The sequence below is a fragment of the Hypomesus transpacificus genome, unplaced genomic scaffold (genome assembly GCF_021917145.1).
Source record: "Hypomesus transpacificus isolate Combined female unplaced genomic scaffold, fHypTra1 scaffold_306, whole genome shotgun sequence".
Classification (NCBI taxonomy): Eukaryota; Metazoa; Chordata; class Actinopteri; order Osmeriformes; family Osmeridae; genus Hypomesus; species Hypomesus transpacificus.
The window spans coordinates 70971-85138 of NW_025813833.1; the positions used below are offsets into that span (position 1 = coordinate 70971).

The following is a 14168-nucleotide window of genomic DNA, read 5'->3' on the forward strand; positions in this document are numbered from 1 at the left end:
AGAGTTAACCCAGAGCTAACCCAGAGTTAACCCAGAGCTAACCCAGAGTTAACCCATAGCTAACCCAGAGCTAAAGATGCAATGGTTACATAGTCAAACACGGTCAAAATAGGAAAGAGTAATAACTGATACAATTAAGATGAATCAGGACACGGCCTAACATGACCCAGCCCACCACACAACCCCTCACACACACACACACACACCTGCAACACACTCTAACAGAACCCGGAGTCTTGATAATCCCACTAGATCAATTAAGGGCTCTAATTCCCTCTAACGAGTGAGGTAATGACTCTGGCTCAGAGAGGAGAGAGGAGGGGTGAGGAGGGTGAGGGGGGGGTGAGGAGCGGTGAGGAGCGGTGAGGAGCGGAGACTCTGGAGCAGACGACTGCACTACTTGTCTCTGCAGTTTTTATAAAGGAGGTGGAGACACAATACGTAAGCTTGCTACTTTGCATTTCCTTGACGGCGCTCATCAAACGCTCCTGCCAAGCTAACGCTACGTGGAAACGACGTGTATTCCCCTCGATCGACGCTCCCGTCGTCCCTGAGTCGTTTACGCCCGTCAGCTGTGCTTCCCTCAGTGTTTTTAATAAACAGCAGCCACTGATGTTGTTCTTTTGGGATCTGTCACGAGCGCTGGTAGAGGAACCTCAACACCCGCCTGTCATGGAACGCCTGTTCCTGCTCCTACAAACACCTTCATCACAGGGTGTTCAGTAATGTGCCACAATCAGCTCAGAACAACCGTTAGAACACTTTTTTATAACACCTGACTATGATGGAAGGTCAGAGAGAGAGAGAGAGAGAGAGAGAGAGAGAGAGAGAGAGAGAGGTAACAAGAGTAGAGGCATAGAGTTATTGGCACCATTTTACTGTACCATCTCTGACATCAATAACAATTAACTAGCCATCAGGATTCAGAGACAAGCTCGATGCTACTTTCATTATGCTTTGATATCACATTCAACTTCTCATATAGCCGGACATTTATACCAATTAAAACCTCATTAATATAGCTTATTACTGGGGAATTCTCATCAGGCAGGAGACTAGCCGGCCCAGGGGCTGTGAAATGGGGCCTCGCATTTTGATGGAAAACGACGGCTGATTCAATTATCACTGTCCATCACCGTTGGTTAGGGATAAATAACTTGTCGCTTTTCTCCCGTATTTTTTTCTAATTTGTCCTCGCTTACAACCAAATAACACTGTGTCACAACTCTTCAGGATTATTAACAAAGGAACACTTCTGATCGCTGGGTAGTGTTTATATCGATGTCTCGGTGAGACTAATGAGAAAATCTCACCTTGTGTTTACCGAGCGCCAACCAAACAAACATTAAAGACAGCTGCATCAATTTCACCTGTAACCCACTGCGACGCTAATCAGCTTTTTAGCTTATCTTTTTTCCCCAAAACAAATTAGATGGAGACTTCGACACAGATAATAGAGAGCCCGTACTCCTATTAGACCGTGTGACGGCGAACGACAGCGACGCGGATAGTTTTCCCATCAGGTAGGGCGAGGGGCAGTCTAACTCCAGGTCTCTGAGGACAGGGCAGTCTACCTCCAGGTCTCTGATGACAGGACAGTCTACCTCCAGGTCTATGACAGGGCAGTCTACCTCCAGGTATATGACAGAGCAGCCTACCTTCAGGTCTATGACAGGGCAGTCTACCTCCAGGTCTATGACAGGGCAGTCTACCTCCAGGTCTATGACAGGGCAGTCTACCTCCAGGTCTCTGATGACAGGACAGTCTACCTCCAGGTCTCTGATGACAGGACAGTCTACCTCCAGGTATATGACAGGACAGTCTACCTCCAGGTATATGACAGAGCAGTCTACCTTCAGGTCTCTGAGGACAGGGCAGTCTACCTCCAGGTCTATGACAGGGCAGTCTACCTCCAGGTATATGACAGGGCAGTCTACCTCCAGGTCTATGAGGACAGGGCAGTCTACCTCCAGGTCTATGAGGACAGGGCAGTCTACCTCCAGGTCTATGACAGGGCAGTCTACCTCCAGGTCTAGGACAGGGCAGTCTACCTCCAGGTCTATGAGGACAGGGCAGTCTACCTCCAGGTCTATGACAGGGCAGTATACCTCCAGGTCTATGAGGACAGGGCAGTCTACCTCCAGGTCTATGAGGACAGGGCAGTCTACCTCCAGGTCTATGACAGGGCAGCCTACCTCCAGGTCTATGAGGACAGGGCAGTCTACCTCCAGGTCTATGAGGACAGGGCAGTCTACCTCCAGGTCTATGACAGGGCAGTCTACCTCCAGGTCTATGAGGACAGGGCAGTCTACCTCCAGGTCTATGAGGACAGGGCAGTCTACCTCCAGGTCTATGACAGGGCAGTCTACCTCCAGGTCTATGAGGACAGGGCAGTCTACCTCCAGGTCTATGACAGGGCAGTCTACCTCCAGGTCTATGAGGACAGGGCAGTCTACCTCCAGGTCTATGAGGACAGGGCAGTCTACCTCCAGGTCTATGAGGACAGGACAGTCTACCTCCAGGTCTATGACAGGGCAGTCTACCTCCAGGTCTCTGAGGACAGGGTGCTCCTCGATGCCGGGAAACAGGACCCTCATGGTGTAGGTGCGGTAGTCCAGGAAGGGGATACCTGCTCCGTCCAGGTCGCTGGTCAGCTCGTGGATGTCGGTCTGGAGCTCTGCGAATGCTGAGGGAGGGGGGCAGACATGCGTGATGAGGGACGGGGGGGATTCGAACCCGGGGGCGTCATCATACACGGATGGGACATGCCCCACCCACACTTTTTGAAAATGACAAATCAAGTCAGGTGAGTGTCATGAGGGGGGAGTTCCTCACCCTCCTTGCACTCTAGCGCCACCCGAGACTCCAGGTTGTCCATCTGCATCTGCAGGCGCTTCAGGGTCAGGTCGCTCTCGCGAGACTTGCGCTTGTAGGCGATGAGCACCACCACGATGAAGAGGATGAGGAGGGCGCCGGCCGCGGCGATGCCAATGATGGCCGTGCTGCTCAGAGGGCTGTCAGACGTGATGTGGACCACGCCGGGGGAGTACTCTATACCACCCACACGGGCCTGGGGGGAGGGGGAGCGAGGAGAAGGGAGACAGGGGGGGGAGCGAGGAGAGGGGAGAGGAGGGGGGGGGAGCGAGGAGAGGAGACAGGAGGGGGAGCGAGGAGAGGAGACAGGAGGGGGAGCGAGGAGAGGAGACAGGAGGGGGAGCGAGGAGAGGAGACAGGAGGGGGAGCGAGGAGAGGGGAGAGGAGACGGGAGGGGGAGCGAGGAGAGGGGAGACAGGAGGGGGAGCGAGGAGAGGGGAGACAGGAGGGGGAGCGAGGAGAGGAGACAGGAGGGGGAGCGAGGAGAGGGGAGAGGAGACAGGGGGGGAGCGAGGAGAGGGGAGAGGAGACAGGAGGGTGGGTGGGTGCGAGAGGAAGAGGGGAGCGAGGAGGGGGGATAAGAGAGGAGAGAGAAGAGGAGAGGGGGTTATGATCTCATTCACGATACCCAACGTCATATCATGTGTCCCAAAACCATATAGGTCGATCAACAAGAGTTTGATCGAATGATGTGGCCAGATAGCTGCAATAAAAGCAAACCAACACCAAACACACTGTGATGGGAGAGCCAACTCAAGTGCTTTTATGAGCCGAAACCCAATTCTGAACCAACAATTCAGGAAATGGTTTTCCTACAGTATGTCTTATAAAAGGCTTTTATGAAATCCCAGAGAGCCGGTGCAGACGTAGAGCCTAGCAGCCGTCTGTGTTTGTCTTCTTCTATGGTAATGTGTCTGGTGGCCTTCTCTGTCTGGAGCTTGTCACTCATTGGTCCAGGTGGCCGACAGGGCAGGAAGCAGCCCGTCCCTCAAATTGGTCCCTCTCAGAACCACAAATGGAACCGTTATTGAGTTTGTCGGCAGCCTAATCCCTCTTATGGAAATCTTATTTGTTGTTTTCTCCTGTTTGCCATGAGGAGTGGGCAGCAAGCGACCGCTGGTCCTGATGTGATTAAGTCTCAGTCTGCTCCACCAGACGTCAGGAGGGGGGCGGGGTCACGCCCTCTTTCAGTCTCACGTGTGCTGTCGTTTTTCCTCTGGTTTTAAAGGTACATTTTGGGGTATTTTGTACTTTGTTGGACAGTTTTGCAAGTGACTCATGACAGGAAAGGCAGGGTGAGAGAGGGGAAGTAAAGGTGTGTGTGTACCTGTGTCTGTGTGTGTACCTGTGTGTGTGTGTGTGTGTGTGACACGTACCAGCACCTTCCTGCGTCCGGTCAGGTTGGGGACCTCACACAGCAGCTGTGTGTCAGACACCGTCAACATACAGGGTTTCTCTCCAATCAGCACCGTGTAATTCAGCCTGCCGTTCCCGCTATTGGTGGACGGCAGGAAGTTCCGCCCCTACAACAACAAAGACACTGTCAGAACACTTCCTCAAATGCCAGAGAATCATATTGACCCAAATGAAGTAATCTGATACATGTAAACAAAGCTTTTCTAAAACACTTGTCTTGGTCAGTAGTTTTAAATAACAATCAATACCTGCAGTTCGTATGAGCTAGTAATCTGATATACATATTGCCAGTGCCCTCTGACCTCAGGCTTCCGGCTCATAAATATCAATCCAATACAGACATTAACAAAGCATTACACACAGTCCACTCCTAATGCACACAGATCAATACTTGGTGATGAATGAGAACACTAATGACGGGAGATAGGAGATTTCACTAGCAGTATGCGTCCATGTGTGTGTGTGTGTGTGTGTGTGTAAGCAGAGTTCTGAAGAGTGTTTACCCGTGTTTGTGTGTATAATCAGACTTCCGGAGGCTGTACCACTGTGTGTGTGCGTGTGTGTGTGTGCGTGTCCCCTCTCACCTTGAGGATGATGGGCGAGCCAGGCTTGAGCTCCAGCACCCCAGACACGCTGAGGGCCTCAAACTCAGGGTTGGGGTAGTAGATGAAGCTGCTGGTGTTGAGGGCCAGCACGGCCTCCACGTCGTCCAGGATGAAGCCAAACTCATCCGGACGCTCTGGGACCTCCCGCTGACGGCCCAGGTGGACAGGAAGGGGCGGGGCCTGGCACAGCATGCTGGTGGGGCTCAGGACCTCACATGTCTGGGGGGGAAGGGGAGGAGGAAGAGGGGGAAGAGGGGGAGGAGGAAGAGGAGGAAGAGGGGGAGGAGGAAGAGGGGACGGGTTGGTGTGGGGAACAAGGGGCATAGGTTTCATTATATACTACATACATGGACATATATGTTCCACAAACTTTTGGAAAACGGCACATCATGCCCCCCCCCCCCCCACCCCTCCCTTTATATTGAGACTATCCTATTGGACGGTCACATCGTCAGTACTGTGTAGTAGAGGGTGGTAAAGCTGATCTCAGAGGTGCTGATGTGACGTTGCTACCAGACAGCACATACGTTCAGCACACGCTCAGCACACACTCTCAGTGTGTGTCACCACGTCCCCCCCAATCACAGGTTTACATTACACTCTGTGCCAAAAGAGATGGGATCTAATCTATGTAAAATTGCTAACGCCCCCCCCCCCCCCTCCTCCCCCCACACCCCTCCCCCCTGTGGCTGTTCTCTCCCTGTGAGTGTTCTCCCTCAAAGCAGACCTTAAATGAGCAGCAGTTACAGAGCTAGCGTCTCTCTGCACTGCCAGGCACAATGGCTCTTTGAAGTGTGTCGCCGTGGAGATAACTAGGCCTGCCGTTCACCTTCATTTCCCTTCAGAAAGACTCTTCTGGGTCTCATCCACCCTCCCTCCCTCTCTTCTGGGTCTCATCCACCCTCCCTCTCTGCTGGGTCTCACCCTCCCTCCCTCTCTCTCTTCTGGGTCTCATCCACCCTCCCTCCCTCTCTTCTGGGTCTCATCCACCCTCCCTCCCTCTCTTCTGGGTCTCATCCACCCTCCCTCTCTGCTGGGTCTCACCCTCCCTCCCTCTCTGCTGGGTCTCATCCACCCTCCCTCCCTCTCTGCTGGGTCTCACCCTCCCTCCCTCTCTGCTGGGTCTCACCCACCCTCCCTCTCTGCTGGGTCTCATCCACCCTCCCTCCCTCTCTGCTGGGTCTCACCCTCCCTCCCTCTCTGCTGGGTCTCACCCTCCCTCCCTCTCTGCTGGGTCTCATCCACCCTCCCTCCCTCTCTGCTGGGTCTCACCCTCCCTCCCTCTCTGCTGGGTCTCATCCACCCTCCCTCTCTGCTGGGTCTCATCCACCCTCCCTCCCTCTCTGCTGGGTCTCATCCACCCTCCCTCCCTCTTTTCTGGGTCTCACCCACCCTCCCTCTCTGCTGGGTCTCATCCACCCTCCCTCCCTCTCTTCTGGGTCTCACCCACCCTCCCTCTCTGTGGGTCTCATCCACCCTTCCTCTCTGTCATCCTTTCTCTTTCTTTCTCTCATCCTCTCTCTCTTCCTTTCCCTCCCTCCCCCACTTTCTTTCCCTCCTCCTCTGTCTGTGTCTGTCTGTCTGTCTCCTCCCTCCTTCCATCTCTACGTCTCTCACTTGTTCACTTTGGTGTATTCTGTCTCTTTCCCTTCATTCTCTCTCGTGTCTCTCCCTGTTTTAAAAAACAAGAGAGGGGCCGTCCAATCTGTCACTGTCAGGCTCGCTCGCCCCTCTCTGTTCTTCACGTCTGCATTCCTGAGTCTCTTGTCACGACTCTGACAAATCAACGTCGTCGGTGGCGACGACAGGACAGTGCGAGAGGGCTCCTCTGAAACCTCGACCAATCGGCTTAGCGAAACACTTCACGTCTCCACGGCAACCTCCGCAGAGCGGTTGCCAGACTTGAAAGCAGCCGCTCTCCAATCACGGTCACCTGTCTTTTTAATTGGATCCCGGACAAAGACCGCACATCAAAACACACTTCCTGCAGAGTGTCGGATGACCCCCCCAGGTCACCCTGCCCGCCACTCCACCAGGAAGGACATGATAAGTGGCCCGCAGAGCAGATTTTCAAAACAAAAGTCCCTTCATGCACATGACAGTGTAATTTACTGACATGCAGCTAAGAAACTATTTCTGCATTAAATCACGTGTTTCTGTCAATCATTTAGCGTTTGTGCAGTTCGAACAGATCCTTGGAGGACCAAGGTGCACCTTAGAGCCTTAAGATGACCTCCGGCTGACCCCTGCCAGCCTGGCCCATGCAGAGCCCCTCTCCAGAGGGGACGCTCCAGTCCCAGCACACAGCGCCAGGCGTGAGGGGGCAGGGGGAAGCCGGAGGGGGCAGGGGGAAGCTGGAGGGTGCAGGGGGAAGCTGGAGGGTGCAGGGGGAAGCTGGAGGGTGCAGGGGGAAGCTGGAGGGTGCAGGGGGAAGCTGGAGGGTGCAGGGGGAAGCTGGAGGGTGCAGGGGGAAGCTGGAGGGTGCAGGGGGAAGCTGGAGGGTGCAGGGGGAAGCTGGAGGGTGCAGGGGGAAGCTGGAGGGTGCAGGGGGAAGCTGGAGGGTGCAGGGGGAAGCTGGAGGGTGCAGGGGGAAGCCGGAGGGTGCAGGGGGAAGCCGGAGGGTGCAGGGGGAAGCCGGAGGGTGCAGGGGGAAGCCGGAGGGTGCAGGGGGAAGCCGGAGGGTGCAGGGGGAAGCCGGAGGGTGCAGGGGGAAGCCGGAGGGTGCAGGGGGAAGCCGGAGGGTGCAGGGGGAAGCCGGAGGGTGCAGGGGGAAGCCGGAGGGTGCAAGGGGAAGCCGGAGGGTGCAGGGGGAAGCTGGAGGGTGCAGGGGGAAGCTGGAGGGTGCAGGGGGAAGCTGGAGGGTTTGAGTGGCGAGGCTCTGATCATAACACACAGACCTGCTGCTAACCCTGCCCCGGCCACAGATGCTAAACAGCACCAGTTTAGATAGGGAAAGGAGATCAAGTTACAGTGTATTGTCCCCCCCCCCAGGGTTCTGTGTTCTCCCAGGGGGGTGGGATGGTGGAACGTGATAGGCCCTCCAACCCCTGGTGGGCATGTGCTCCTGTGGTGGGGACAGGGAGGGGAAACAGACCAGTCTCTGTTTGGGAACGTCACATGTGACCTCGCACTCTTTCTCTCTCTGTTCCTCGTCTTTCACTTTGTCCTTCCTCTCTGCATGCTGGGGTCCCTCCACACTCAACCACCAAACTCTCCCCTTTCCAGACTCTGATCTGCTTTTAGCTCGTCTCTCTGCTGCCGTACCCCCCTGCTCTGGGCGTCATGGTGACCTCCCCCTGCTCTGGGCGTCATGGTGACCTCCCCCTGCTCTGGGCGTCATGGTGACCTCCCCCTGCTCTGGGCGTCATGGTGACCTCCCCCTGCTCTGGGCGTCATGGTGACCTCCCCCTGCTCTGGGCGTCATGGTGACCTCCCCCTGCTCTGGGCGTCATGGTGACCTCCCCCTGCTCTGGGCGTCATGGTGACCTCCCCCTGCTCTGGGCGTCATGGTGACCTCCCCCTGCTCTGGGCGTCATGGTGACCTCCCCCTGACCGCGTGCGGGGCAGCGTGTCTGCAGGTGGCGGCTACTCACGTTGACCGTGTCGTGATCTTTGTACTTGGCCCTGATGAGGGGGTTCTGGATGATGTCCAGGTTGGTTCCGGTCACCGTCACAGGTGTGTGTCCGCTGTCACAAGGAGAGGGGAAGGACAGGAGGGTTTAACACACACACACGCTAACTTCAATCTCCTGTGATAGTTATATATTAATACACACATTGTTGATTAACTGATTGATTACATTTATAAATAATCCAGGTCATCCCCTTCCTCTGACCTTGCACACATACACAGGGTACACGCACACACACACACAGGGTACCCACAGCCACCTGCCCTCCCTCCCTCCCTCCCTCTCTCCCTCTGTCTCTGTGTGGGTGTTACCTGAAGATGCTCCACTCTGGCTCCAGCTTGGTGATGGTGGGGTCTTCTACATACTCAAACTTCAGGTCCCTGGCGTGGAGAACAGCCTTGTCCACGCTCACCGAGACGGCCACCTCCCCGTAGCCGTGCAGAGAGGCCTGCGAGCGACACGTGATCCACTGACCTCCACGCCTGACATGGGGGGAGAGGGAGGGAGAGAGTGGGGGAGACACAGAGAGAGAGAGAGACACAGAGGGAGAGAGGGGGGAGAGAGAGAGGGGGGGGGACACAGAGAGAGAGAGAGACACAGAGGGAGAGAGGGGGAGAGACAGAGAGATAGACGGAGAGAGAGAGAGAGAGAGAGACAGAGAGGGGGAGGGAGGGGGAGAGAGAGAGAGAGGGACAGAGAGAGAGAGAGAGAGGTGTGAGGTCTGGGCTTTTTTCAAACCTTTTTCTAAAATAAACATTCAACCTTGCTTTTTGGGGGGGTTGGAAATATTTTTTCAACATTTCAAAACTTTTTTTCCCCTTAATAAATCAAGTTCATTCTATTGTATTTCTAGTTCTTTTCTACACGTAGTTTGGCCACCTGCCTACCTGTGATAGGGTGTGTGTACCCACCTGCCTACCTGTGATAGGGTGTGTGTACCCACCTGCCTACCTGTGATAGGGTGTGTGTACCCACCTGCCTACCTGTGATAGGGTGTGTGTACCCACCTGCCTACCTGTGATAGGGTGTGTGTACCCACCTGCCTACCTGTGATAGGGTGTGTGTACCCACCTGTGGTATGCACACTTCTGGTCTTTGAACATGATAGACACGTTGCTCCCGGCGTCTAAGTTGCTGCCGGTGATGTTGACGATGGTTCCCCCGGAAACGGGCCCTCGGCACGGCTTCAGCTGGTGCAACCGAGGAATCTGATGAAGTTGGGTGGGGGGGGGGGGGGGGGGGCAAAAGTTGTAGGTCAGCCAATTAGGAGACTTGCCTTAATTCACCAATCACCACGCAAAAATAGAAGTGGTATTGAGCGGGAGCGAGGGGAGATGTAAATCTCTCTCCCATTCGTTTGCATTCTCGTACTCTCATGATCTCCCTGGGCCTGTGGCATGACACCTAACCCTAACATCGTATTATCCTGTTCCGGGCACCCACAGAGGAATAAATAAGTAATAATAACCCTCCCCTTAATGGTCTGGTGTATAATTGATAACTCTGCATTAAAGGAACACACAGTGCTAACGAGGAGGCAGTATTTCAGGGTGGAACATGTTCCTCTCCTGGGTGTGTAGAACATGTTCCTCTCCTGGGTGTGTAGAACATGTGCTGAGGAGGCACAATATATAAACACTGTGTGTGTGTGTTTGTGTGTTTGTGTGTGTGTGTGTGTGTTTGTGTGTGTGTGTTTGTGTGTGTGTGTGTGTGTGTTGTGTGTGTTTGTGTGTGTGTGCGCTCTTTTTACGGCCATCCGAGGTCCATTTGAACCCAGGGCTCATTAGTAAATGTCTTCTACCACCAAAAGTCTTCTACCACCAGCCCTAGCGCTAATTCAACACCAGCCCTAGCGCTAATTCAACACCAGCGCGAGGGCTAATTCAACACCAGCCCTAGCGCTAATTCAACACCAGCGCGAGGGCTAATTCAACACCAGCCCTAGCGCTAATTCAACACCAGCCCTAGCGCTAATTCAACACCAGCGCGAGGGCTAATTCAACACCAGCGCAAGGGCTAATTCAACACCAGCGCGAGGGCTAATTCAACACCAGCCCTAGCGCTAATTCAACACCAGCGCGAGGGCTAATTCAACACTAAGTGCTGAGCAGGCAGTCTTGCTGACACCCCCAGTGCATAATGACACAGTCTCTGATGCAGGGGGCAGTTAGCTCTGGATACACCCAGAGTTTAATCTACGGCGTACTTACTATAAGTGCCGTTTATTTGAATTCTAGTGCACTTTGGAGTGATCTAAAAGAGATCTGTTTCAAATTACACAACTGTAACTCCATCTATATTTGATGTCTTAAAGGCTTTTGATTCCTGTTTTGCTCCCAGGTTGAGGATTTAAATGCGCCCAGAGAAAGTAGGAGGCAGAAAAACGACTCACCACAAAGTAGTAGTACTTGGTCGACTTGGCCATGAACTCTGGTTTGCACTCTCCTACTCCGACACACACCTGGACGTTGCCTGCAAACTGGCTTGACTCTGCTTTGCCCATCTCACACACGATCCTGAAAACACAAACATGTTGAAGTGATATGATGCAGTGCTGCTGCGCTCTACAGTTTCCACAAACTCAAGGATGGCGTGCACCCTAGGTCGAACACCGATCCCACGCTTGTAGGAACATTCACTTTTGGATTCTTCTCTGCTCTTACAGGTCCCATCCTGCGTCTAAGTCTTTTCTTTCATCACAGGTGACAAGCCAGTGAATGATCTCCAAACTTCAGGAGTGACTCATCAACAACTCAGTTAAAACAGATAAGCAAGCACTTTCCACAAAGAATGCTGAGCTGGCGAGAAGAGGAGAAGGTCTTTTTAAGGTCATGCGAATAATGACGCAGAATTCGTTTTTGTTCTCAGATAAATTGGCAGCAGGGGCTTTCAAATCCCTGCCAAATAAGCCCCCCTTCTCTTCAGTTTTAACCTGGGATTAGCAGGGCTGTAGTGGAGGTGTTCCTCCTCCTCTGCTGGCAGGCCCCACCACCCTGGACGAGCTCTCCATGAACACCGCAGCACTGCAGCACCATGGGCCAGGGCTGCCACAAGGTCAACCCACTAGCAGTGTGTGTGTATGCATTTGTATGTCTGTGTGTGTGTCGTGTGTCATGGATTGAGTCCCACCCACCCCAGACCACATGAGGGTGTGTCGTGTGTCATGGATTGAGTCCCACCCACCCCAGACCACATGAGGGTGTGTCGTGACTCCATCCCTCCCTCTCCTTTGGTGTGTCAGCCCCCCCCCCCGGCTCCCAGCTCTGACTCAGACGACCTCACACCTGAGGGCTTGACCTCTGCTGCGCGGGGGGGCGACTTACGACGACAACACAGGAAACCTTCACTTCTGGTCAACCGTGACTTCCTGCTCAACCAAGACCAAGACCGTGACTCGTGACATGACCATGACATCAGGGCCGAGTGACGCTGGCAGCGGGTGTGACGTGTGTGTGACGTGTGTGTGGGCGATGTGCCGGGCGCTGACTCACTGCTCCGCAGGGATGTAGCCCTCGGGGATGGGGGTGCAGTCCACTTGGGCCACCCTCACGTTCCCCTGGATCTCCTGGAAGTCCAGGCCCAGGTTCTCCCCCCGGATGGTGACAAGGGTGCCCCCCTCTCGAGGCCCGCGCAGGGGGCTGATCTGAGGAGCACAGCACACCACAGGGTTACGGAAATGGGAAGGTTAGAAAGGATAACGGCATGTGTGACACGAGTCAAATGTCAGAATGTGGGGTTCTGAAGATCGTTTAGGGCTGGGGGTTTGTTTACGAATGCGGGCGGGACAGTTATTTCTTTTTTTATAACTGGGGATGCGGCCGTTAATCATGATTGTATTCATAAAAAGTGTGTGTGAGTGTGTGTGGAGGGGCAGATTAGCAGTTATCTTCTGTCCCAGGCATGTATAATGAACCCCACACCCCTCAGATCATTGGATACTGTGTGCATGAGTATCAGCTCATTGGGTCCAGGACAGGAAATCTGTTTATTAGATAGTTTTAATTGGTATGTCGTATCAAGCTGTGTGTGCTTGATACTGTAGCTCTCTCTGCAATTATGTTTCAGAGTGTTCAACCTGAGCGATATGTCTCTATCTGGGACATCAGACTAATACCAGGTTGTTGATAAGTCTATTAGTCAGAGCAGCCAGTCAAGCAGGACTCTATTAGTCCAGACTGCCCGTCTCTCCCCACATTCACATCTGCGGCTCAATGAAACACCAGTCTTACACATGAGAACTCCGTTCATAATTGAACTGAGTCCAAGTGTAAAAAAGCATCAGATTTAATCAGAATTCCATTCGGGTTATCGCAAGGGCCTGTGTGTGTGTGTGAGAGCAGAGGCTTAGCTGGAGAGCATGTTAACCAGCACTGATTAAAACCCCCTCAGTGTTCCTGCCATTGGAGGATCCACCTATGGCACGCAAAAACACGGAGCCCAGCCGGCCAATCAGATTAGGTTATTCCCTGACGTTCGCCATTTTGGCTCCAGCTGAGGTCATTGTGGCCCAGAGCTGGACCAACATCCTACAGATGGGAGGAGTGTGTGTGTGTGTAAGAAAGAGGGAGAGTCGAGGCAGAAGGGGAGAAAGTCAGAGAGAGACAGAGAGAAAGAGATAAAGAGAGAGAGAGAGAGAGAGAGAGAGAGAGAGAGAGAGAGAGAGAGAGAGAGAGAAGGCTCTTGCAGGGTTCGCTCCTGACTGGTCAGACTGGTGGATGTACAGCAAACCTTAGAACAGGCCCTCGTTTATCTCTGCCAAATAAAGCCCATATAGGTCCCAGTGGGAGAGAGGGGCTATCATTACCAGCATTGTGCTGTGTCATTCTCTCCTGCCAAATAGGGATCTCTGGTGGTCCCAGAAGGGAAGAGAGTTCTCATTATGACTGCATGGAAGGTTCATCCCTCACTGACAGAGGGGCTGAGGAGGGGGCCTCTTGGGTGTTTAAAGGTATGGTTGGGAGGCTGTGTGTGTGCGTGTGAGTGTGTAATCGCTGAAGCTTGTGTTATGGTTGTGCACGTGTGGGTCAGAACCATCTGCGTTGGAGCCAGCAGGACGCTCTGTGACCGTGGGAGGCCCCCCCAGGTCCAGGAGAACACGGCTGAATTCAACAAAACTAAACGTATGAAGACCAGACTGAGAGTTGATGGTGTTATGGTCCTGCAGATTGGCAGGCCGGTCGGCAGGTCATGCTCGTATCCTGCACGCCTGACGGTGAATGAGACTCCTGCTGATATTCTACTGAGAGGAGGGAGACGGGAGACTGGGAGGACCGCGGCTACAACGCACGCAATTAGGGGGCCACCGCAAAGCATTGTGGATCTTCTCCTAGAATTGATTAGCATGGAAAGGGGAAAGGCCCTCCCCCTCTCTCTGGGGGGGGGGGGGGAAGAGAGAGAGAGAGAGAGGAAGAGGGAGAGAGATGAATAAGTATGGTGACTAGAAGTCACTTTTCATTAGGGCGACAGGCCGTTGATTAGATTTGTGACTTTGACAAGCTAATTGACGGTTTGGTGGAGGCAAACCCTTAATCACTGCTCCCCACTCCTCTGATTCGCTCCAGAGCAGATTGTGCACGGGTGATGTCAATGTAATGAAGAGTATTAGAATGTATGGTGGGGGGGGGGGTGGGGGGGGGTGAAG

The 14168-nt window shown here is 53.7% G+C and overlaps 1 protein-coding gene across 1 annotated transcript in view; it reads right to left on the bottom strand.

Moving 5' to 3' along the window:
• Positions 1 to 14168, bottom strand: part of plxna4 (plexin A4) — a gene marked incomplete at its 5' end in the record, with an annotated part of 79809 nt that overhangs the window by 48513 nt on the left and 17128 nt on the right. Inside the window, 9 exons of the mRNA XM_047015561.1 lie at positions 2544 to 2686; positions 2836 to 3070; positions 4251 to 4397; positions 4875 to 5114; positions 8489 to 8582; positions 8839 to 9009; positions 9599 to 9735; positions 10920 to 11043; positions 12019 to 12170. Of these exons, the coding sequence (XP_046871517.1) occupies positions 2544 to 2686; positions 2836 to 3070; positions 4251 to 4397; positions 4875 to 5114; positions 8489 to 8582; positions 8839 to 9009; positions 9599 to 9735; positions 10920 to 11043; positions 12019 to 12170 (1443 nt within the window). The remainder of the gene's footprint in view (positions 1 to 2543; positions 2687 to 2835; positions 3071 to 4250; positions 4398 to 4874; positions 5115 to 8488; positions 8583 to 8838; positions 9010 to 9598; positions 9736 to 10919; positions 11044 to 12018; positions 12171 to 14168) is intronic.